Here is a 9352-nt window from a genome sequence, read left to right on the forward strand (position 1 = left end):
ACGACGTGGCACTCGAGTGTGTCGGAAACAGCCCGACAGTTATGTTATGCATCATTATTACAAGTATTACTATACATATCTAGCTATAAACATATTTATTTATAATAATATTTTTTAAACCAAATCGAAACGGCTCCCGGTTGTTTGATCTGCTTGAACAAGAGCGTAGTTGTGATACAAAACAAATTAATCCTGATATATAAAGTCAGCATTTAGTTCACTTTAATATTTTGTTTAGTTAACACTGCCATGGTTTCTGTAAATATTAATAAAGCAGGTGACGAGTGCGCGTTCATGTGTTTGATGTGTCATCAGCGCTTTTTTTTTTCTTCACACAAACTTACTATTCAGGATTCATGATGGACAACACACGGAAACTCCCGCTTTATCTGCCGTTTTCTTCCCCGCGACGAGTGCAGTTAATGTTCGAGACTCGTTTGCCGGTGATATCCGTTATTGTTCGGTGTTAAAAGCGGTTTTAGGAGAGAAACGAGCGGAACCGGGATCCGGACACAGAAAAATGGCCACTCGACAGTGAAGCTGGAATAACTAGAGTCGATGAACGGTCACTTTCACTGCACGACCCGCCAAAATAAAAGTCCTGACAAATAAACGACTAATAACATATGCTTGTTATTATTTATATTTTTATATATAAATGACATTTTGAAAATATCATGATTCATTATTTACATTTTATATATCCGAAAATATTTTTGGCGAAAATATTTTATTACACATGGCATATTATGGAGTTAATTTGGATGAATGTTTTTGGAGAGTTTACAAACGACCTTTATTCTGTAAGAAAACGCAAAAAGTTTATTTAAAGGCCCACTGAAGTGCCTTACTACAAATGTGTTGATATAATTTCCACTGAAACAGGAAGACAGACATGTCAAACAGCCCCACCCCTTTTATTTTTTAAATTAGCCAATAGCGTTTAGTTTATATCACAGCTCAGAGCCATTGAGCTTGATAAAGCCGCAGTTTCCTCCTGATCTCTAACCATTTCTCCTTCTAATCTCCTCCATGTTGCTTTGAAATACAGCATTCTGTGTTGAATTCAAATTATAGTCTGATAAATTTTCTAGTCTGCGGCGACTCGATCATATGATCTGCTCTGTGTATCGTGTCTCAGGACCGGAGCTGCGGCGGTTCGATTGACACTAATGTGAAACCAAACTTCATTCGCCTCAATGGAAAGCATATTTAATCGTTCTTTAAATGTCTGAATCGTTCCCCATCCCATATAAAGTGCACTACTTGCCATTCATCATGCAGAAATAGCAAATGTGTGAACAAGTGACTGATTTCAGCTGCAGCTTCAGCATCTATATGTATAATGTAGGGGGCGGGGCTTTAGATTCTATAGTATAGAGCATTTGATTGGACAGAAAATCTTATGAGAAGCTGAAGTGCAGAGTGACGTCATCAAAATCATTGATCCATATTGGCGGAAGTGAGAGTCTGTACGTTTTGAACGCTTATATCCTCTAAATGTGAATTTTGCCATTGTTTTTGGAGCACACTATCTTATAAATAACAGTACATATTCAGACTAAAAGCCAAAAAAAGTCAAACATTTTTCAAAAAACTAAATGTGTTTAGCTTTCAAAGGTTTTTGGTTGAGCTGACCAGCATCTGCGTGCAAAATAAGACTGTGTTTCTCACGCAACAATTTCCGGCCAAATTTTGAATATTTGAATCGATCATGAGCGAAGCCCCCTGCCCTGATTATCCTTGTAGAGGTGCATCACTAAACACACAAACTGACGTCTTGTGAAGCACATCAACGGTTTCATCCTCGAGATGGCGCTACAATCCAGTCATAAACACTGTAGTCCAGCAACATTGAGTGGTCTGTCAGTTTAACACAAGAGTCATTATCATGAAATCTCCCTGTCGGACTAATGAAAGGTGTGAGAGTTGCCGAAGACTGTCTCATAGTGGAGCACATATTCTTTCTCTGGTTTGCTTTTGGTGATTTTTCCACAACAAAAATCTTTACCTCATGAAAGGGTCCGAAGTTCAGAGTTAATGCTAATGTGTTTAGCTCGTCATTTATGTCAGATTTTGGCAGTGGCTTCTGATCTTGACCCGTCTTTGAACTGGTCTGAATGGAGGGGAAAGGCTTTTCCCTTATCCAAACACACACACACACACACACACACACACACACACACACACACACACACACACACACAGGCTCACACTCTCTACGACCCTACAAATGCTATTAATACACCTGTCTGGTGACTGCTGAAGAGAGAATGAGTGCTAGGACAGATATGGACAATGTCGATGGTGTTGTGCTGCGCCTGCGTTTATTGCTTTATTGTTCAGATTTGATATATAAAAAGCTTGAGGTTAAGTGCTGTTTTCCTGTGTTTGTTTGCACACGTGCCGGTCATTGTTTTGTTTTCCCTGAGCCAGACACACATAAAGCCCCAATCAACCCCTCAGGCTTCTTCTTCTGCTCCTCCACAACATGAGCTCAGTGATGATGCTGTACAAGAACTGAGGGAACAACTATCTTCATGATCCCAGAATTACTTTTTAAAGTGACTGTAGTGTGTTGCACAGGTGAGCATGTGTGTGTGTTCCACTGACGGAATCAGAGCATCTCAAACGGCTTCTGTTGCAGAGCCAATGTTGCAGAGACTGTGTGTGAGAGAGAGTGAATGTGTGTGTGTGTGTGTGTGTGAGAGTATTAGTGTCTGTGTGTGAGAGTGTGTGCATCTGTGAGTGTGTGGGTGTGTGTGTGTGTGTGAGAGAGAGAGAGAGAGAGAGAGAGAGAGAGAGAGAGAGAGAGAGTGTGTGTGTGTGTGTGTGTGTGAGAGAGAGAGAGAGAGAGAGAGAGAGAGAGAGAGAGAGAGAGAGTGTGTGTGTGTGTGTGTGTGTGAGAGAGAGAGAGAGAGAGAGAGAGTGTGTGTGTGAGTGTGAGACTGTGTGTGTGTGTGTGTGTGTGTGTGTGTGTGTGTGTGTGTGTGTGTGTGTGTGTGTGTGTGTGTGTGTGTGAGAGAGAGAGGGAGAGTGTGTGTGTGTGAAAGAGAGAGGGAGAGTGTGTGTGTGTTTTCTGGTGGGGAAATTAGAGGGGTGTGTTTAACATTTCAAGACAAGGAGAGGGACAGTGTGATTGACAGGTGAGGGTGGTGATGTCACAAAGATGCAGTATAAAAGGTAAATGTGGGGCAAAACTGATAATCTGAGCTTATTTGGGGAGTTTTCCAAACACAACCAGTCACACACTCTTCAGAAGCGGACGCTGATATCGGTAAGAGCTTGACTGGACTTTATAATGTTTTGAGCAAAAGTTAGGATGTAAATGACTACATTTTTCATTATTTTAACACTTAAAATGCTTTGAAAAGCAACAAAATTAAGTCTACTCGTGATATTTCAAATTATAATACTACTTTTTAAAATTCTTTTGTAGTAGAATTTGATTGAGAGGGTAAACTATAATTTAAAAAGTTAAAATTAAGCTTACAATTTTTAGCTTTGAAGCAGAATTCATTGAGACAATGTAAAATAAAACTTTAAATAAAATTCAAAAGTAAAATTATAGTTTGTTAAAGAATTTAATGAGAAAGTGAAAACTAGTAAAACAATTATTAAAAGTAAAAATTACATAATTTCAACGCAGAAGTTTTTATTTTACAAAAGATGAAAGAAAATTGCACATCAAAGTCCAAATTGAATTAAAATAGCAGAATTTGTTTGAGAAGAGTAAATGTAAGTTAAACTTAGAAACTCTAGTTTTTAAGTAGAATTCATTGAGACAGGATTAGTTAAAACTAAGTTTTAGTTTAAATTAAACTCAAAAGTACCATTTTAGTTTGTTACAGAATTTTATGAGAAAAAAAAAAAAAAAAAGATTGAGTAAAATTTTAATGCAGAAGTTTATATTTTACAAAAGGAAAACTTTTGCAATGAAATAAAAATGCACATAGAAGTCCAAATTGAATTCAAATAGCAGAATTAGTTTGAGAAGGGTACATTTAAGTTAAACTTAAAAGTTGAATTGTAGTTTTTAAGCAGAATTCATTGAGACAGGATAAAATAGTCAAATAAAACTTAAAATAACAAAGTTAAGATTAAACTCAAAAGTAAAATTATAGTTTGTGACAGAGTTTGTTGGGAAAGTGAAAACTTAAAATTAAAAATTCAGTAAAAATGTCCCTGCAGAAGAAGGGAAAACGTCTGCGATGGAAGGAAAAACACGCACAGAAAAAAATCCAAATTGAATTTGAAAGAGCAGAATTTGTTTGAGAAAGAAAGAAAGAAAGAAAGAAAAGAGTAGTGAAAGAGTTAAAAGCCGCTGATTTATTATCTTCTAAACTGAGATGATGGATCTTCAGTGTTTCACATCACTACAGGCGTTCAGATGTACAGTAACAGTTTACCTTGATCAATGCAAACAATTAGACAAGCCGAATGCAGACAAAATGTGCAAAATGTTGACTAAAATTTACTTCTTTTTTTTTTTTATTCTTTATTTATTAAACATTTTATGTGTGTAACAATTTACAACAAAGCCCAAGATCTGCCCATAATCATAAGACAAAAAAAAAAATATATATATATATATATATATATATATATGAGACAATAAAATAAAGCTGTGACCAAAAACAATATATAGAAGGATCTCAAAAATCAAATCTCAAGATTTCAAACTTTTTGATAAAATCTGAATTAGGTCCGTCCAAAATTGTATTGTCCGTCTGGTGACGCACAGTGAACCTATTTTAAGAGGCTAATGTCAAACAGACAGTCTCTAAAAACACTCATACACGCACAATACCCCATAACCTCCCCATATACGAGTGAAGAGGTCGCTTTAGGATGGCTTAGACATGGATATATATGTGTTTGTTTTGTTGTGATGCTTCTTTTGTGTGTGTGTGGATGGTTTCAAGGTTGCATTGCAACTTTTATGTCAAATAAACTCAAACTCAAGAAATAATGCAATGCACACACAATATTCTTTCAGCTAAGCGTGAACCTTCGGCATGTGCTCCTCTGACTGGCACACACACACACTTCAACATGCGCTCTATGATCCAAACGCCTGAGATGTGTTGCGCTTGGGATGGTTCTTCAGGACAGGTGTGTGTGTGTGTGTGTGTGTGTGTGTGTCTAACTTGTCTTGTCTTGCACAGACGATGTCCGATCATGAGCTGGTCCTGAAGTGCTGGGGAGCCGTGGAGGCCGATTACACGGGTCACGGGGGGGAGGTTCTGACCCGGTTAGTTCCTGACTCCACACACACATCTGAACGTGTGTTCTCCCCGGGTCTGGCTAATGTTCTCTCTCTCTCTTCAGCTTGTTTAAGGAGTATCCGGACACACTGAAGCTCTTCCCAAAGTTTGTGGGCATCTCTCAGGCGGATCTGGCGGGGAACAAGGCGGTGGCGGCCCACGGGGCGACCGTCCTGAAGAAACTGGGGGAACTCCTGAAGGCCAAAGGGGATCACGCTGCCCTCCTCAAACCACTGGCCGACACACACGCCAAAACACACAAGATCGCCCTCAACAACTTCAGGGTAACGCAGGACATCTTCACTGGACACTGACGGTCTTAATCTTTTGAAACTAGTGAACTAGTGAACACTGCCTAGACAGCATCCTAACACAACTAGTAGCCTACCTTAATATATATATATATAGTAAAAAAAACAAATTACATTTTAAAGTAAAAAAAAGCTATATTTCATTGCAAAAACAGAAAGAAAATGAAACAAAATATTACATTTTTAATATTATAATATTCAATTATATTTTGGAGCAGAAAGTTTTTAGAAAGGTAAAACTAGCACTGAACTAAAACCCTCATAAGTGACCGACTGTGAATGCTGATCATTAATTTTATAAAAATAAATTATGCCATTGACATTAGCATGTTACCAGGCTAGCATCACCATACTAAAAATACACAATCAGCACACATCAGTTCTGGACACAATCCACCATGCTTGAAAACGCAAAGTGCTGAAGTCCTTCTGACTTTCATTCGCCCGCTGACGGATCTGGTGTATTCTTAGAACCACACACACTTTCCCTCGTAAATAGTTTCTCGTGAGACGAATCGCCAACCTTCCTCTCTCTCTCTCTCTCTCTCTCTCTCTCTCTCTCTCTCTTTCAAACTTTTGAACTGTTTGCTGGGCCAAGCTAAACTGGCCATTTATAATACCAGGAAACATAAAATTGAACAAGATGAGTTTTTCAATTCAGTGAAATCTAGAATTGTAACTGATTTTCAATATTTTAAAGCCATGAATGATCTGTTTCTTTTGATCACGTTTGGTGCAATACGGGGGCTTTGTGTGAGATTATTGATGTTAAGATAATTAACATCTTAAAGGGGTGGTTCGGGGTTTTTGACATCGGACCTCATTTTTAAGTCAGCCTGGTTGTTATTCATCAGTGGAGACATTTTTTTTTCAAAATTATCCAGTCCTTATATTTGGATAGTTAGCCGATGCTAGGCTAGCGCGAGTCAATGGTATATGTTAGCCAGCCATTAAAAACCGTTTTACCCACTCCACAGTGCACCAAACGCAAATCAATTATAACACTAGACTATCGATGCAAATGTCCGTTGAGAGAATAATGTTAGAAATCAAACTTACCTTTCATCTCAATGATCCCAAAGGAACTAGTTTCTCAGCAGCTGCGGAATTTTACTTTGCTCCGGTTAGTAATGCGGCAAAAAGTAAACACAGAACAGAAGCGCACTACAGTCGTTACATCCAGCTAACGTTAGCTAGCATTCCTCAGCGATATCAAAGTCGCGGCAGGTAAATACACTTGTGTACCGGCTCACTCGGTTGCCTAGGTAATCAATATCACTCCGCTGCTGCTGTAGACAAGGCTTATGATTACAGGGAACAAATTATAACTAATGCAATGTGATGAAAAGGTAAGTTTGATTTCTAACATTATTCTCTCAACGGACATATACATCGATAGTCTAGTGTTATAATTGATTTGCGTTTGGTGCACTGTGGAGTGGGTAAAACGGTTTTTAATGGCTGGCTAACATATACCATTGACTCGCGCTAGCCTAGCATCGGCTAACTATCCAAATATAAGGACTAGATAATTTTTTTTTTTAAATGTCTCCACTGATGAATAACAACCAGGCTGACTTAAAAATGAGGTCCGATGTCAAAAATCCCGAACCACCCCTTTAAGATAATTGTGTCTTGTCTGTTCTGATTTTATATTTAACCGTGTGTTAATTGACTGGACAATGTTTTAAATTTTGTAATAAATGGATTTTGAAATTCAAGTTCTCTCTCTCTCTCTCTCTCTCTCTCTCTCGGTCTCTCTCTCTCTACACTCTCTCTCTCTCTCTCTCTCTCTCTCTCTCTCTCTCCACTCTCTTTCGGTCTCTCTCTCTCTGTCTCTCTCTCCACTCTCTTTCTGTCTCTCTCTCCACTCTCTTTCTGTCTCTCTCTCTCTACTCTCTTTCTGTCTCTCTCTCTCTAAACTCTCTCTCCACTCTCGTTCGGTCTCTCTCTCTCTCTCTCTCTCTCTCTCTCTCTCAGCTGATCACGGAGGTGCTGGTGAAGGTGATGGAGGAGAAGGCCGGGCTCGACCCCGCGGGCCAGAGTGCGCTCCGGAAGGTCATGGACGTCGTCATCGGTGACATCGACGGCTACTATAAGGAGGTCGGATTCGCCGGTTAAAGAAAACCTCAAGGAAGCCGGGCTCGAGGAAAATCTTGCTAAAAGCACTCAGCTTGTTATCGCCACTAGTTCCTATGCAGCTAATCAGATTAAAACCCATCCAGAGAACAAATCATGTTTAGAACCCAAACACACTGCAACTCTATTTGTTATTGTATGTAAATGTGCCTCAGAAAGAACAGAGCCAATCACGTCAGGTTTAGAACGTCACCTGATCCGATGATGTCATCATAACACTAACAGTGACTTTATAATAATAGTAATAATTCATTACATTTATATAGCGCTTTCCTTGGCACTCAAAGCGCTTTACATACTTTAGGTGTGTTAGGGTCTCAAGAGGAGCCTGAAACTATCTAAATTGTGAGTGATTGCACATAAAAATAAATAAATAAATATATATATATTTTGGGGGAAAATATTATTATTGAAAACTAAATTTTATTCCAGTGACGCTTCTCTTATTTCTAAAGGCCATATGGATCATAAACATGCAACTATTTTGTTTCTCTACACTTGCTTTGTCTTACTACTATTAACCTGCATAATAAATCATATTCAAGACTTCGCTTTTGTAATGCGACACTTATCAATAAACATCGCTTTTACCTGCTGAAAAACTGATTCATGTGTCGTTATTTGTCATTTATGCATTAAAAACAGTTTTCACACTATTTTTGAATTATTATATCTGCCTTTCCAGACAGCAACATAGTGTCGGCCCAGATCCGGTACAATACATGTGGATAACACGCGTGCCGGATGTGGGCAGACACTGTGTTGCTGTCTGGGATATGATTAAAGTCGGGGTGTTTTATGGTTAATGAGCATCATAAGGATTATGCACATGTGTTTATTCTAATCTGGTGTGTCAGTCTTTTGGCCTGATCTGGGTCTGGAATGGGATTTATTAATGACATTGTGACCCCTACACTTTGTTAAGGGCATGTGCTAAATCTCAGCCTTTGGTTTTTCTGTTGACCAGTCTTTCTAAGTAATCTTTATCCTCAGAAAAGCGTGGGTCAATCTGTAACCGTGCTCAAACTCACACGCTCACGGTCACTCACAGTTTTCCATGTCGTTCCTGGACGTTTGTGGACGTGACTGAAGCCACAGAGTTTTCCTGTGGGCGATAACGCTGGCTTTTACTTCACCGTTGAGCCGAGAGACGTGTAATGAGCATGTGTGAAGCTCTCCCCGCGGGTTTGACTCGTTGTCACACTAGACGTGACAACAGTCACTCACACACACACATATGACGGTTGCATTTTATTTTAAGGTGTCATTGTTACAGTGTAATTATATATTTAAGCACTGAGTAATATTAATTAACTACACGTACTTATTTTAGGGTAAGGGTAGGATTAGGTTGAGGGTTAGTTTCATGTAATTATGCATTATTTACTGTTATTACTATGGTAAGTATATGTAACAATAAAGTGTTACTGATATGACTAACATAAAGTGCATCAGTTTGAGCTCTAATATCTCAGTTATTTCTCAGTTGATATCTCAGATGCATAGCAATAAGTTTGAAGACGACGTTGCCGGAAGTGTTGTAGCTCTATACTCATGTATGTCTATTATTGACTCAAATGTTTATTTCTCAATAGAAATGAAGACACAATTTGAGACAAAGTTGATAGTTGAGTG

The 9352-nt window shown here is 38.6% G+C and overlaps 1 protein-coding gene across 1 annotated transcript; it reads left to right on the plus strand.

Annotated features, from left to right (window-relative positions):
* The first annotated feature begins 3129 nt into the window (after positions 1 to 3129).
* On the plus strand, positions 3130 to 8319 carry LOC309492074 (myoglobin-like). The gene is made up of 4 exons (XM_082191087.1): positions 3130 to 3277; positions 5169 to 5254; positions 5332 to 5551; positions 7559 to 8319. Exons 1-4 carry the CDS (start codon positions 3188 to 3190, stop codon positions 7697 to 7699), a joined length of 537 nt encoding a protein of 178 aa, XP_082047213.1. The 5' UTR covers positions 3130 to 3187; the 3' UTR covers positions 7700 to 8319.
* The last annotated feature ends 1033 nt before the right edge of the window (positions 8320 to 9352 follow it).

Source organism: Leuciscus leuciscus, assembly GCF_965113295.1.
Source record: "Leuciscus leuciscus genome assembly, contig: HAP1_SCAFFOLD_921, whole genome shotgun sequence".
NCBI lineage: Eukaryota > Metazoa > Chordata > Actinopteri > Cypriniformes > Leuciscidae > Leuciscus > Leuciscus leuciscus.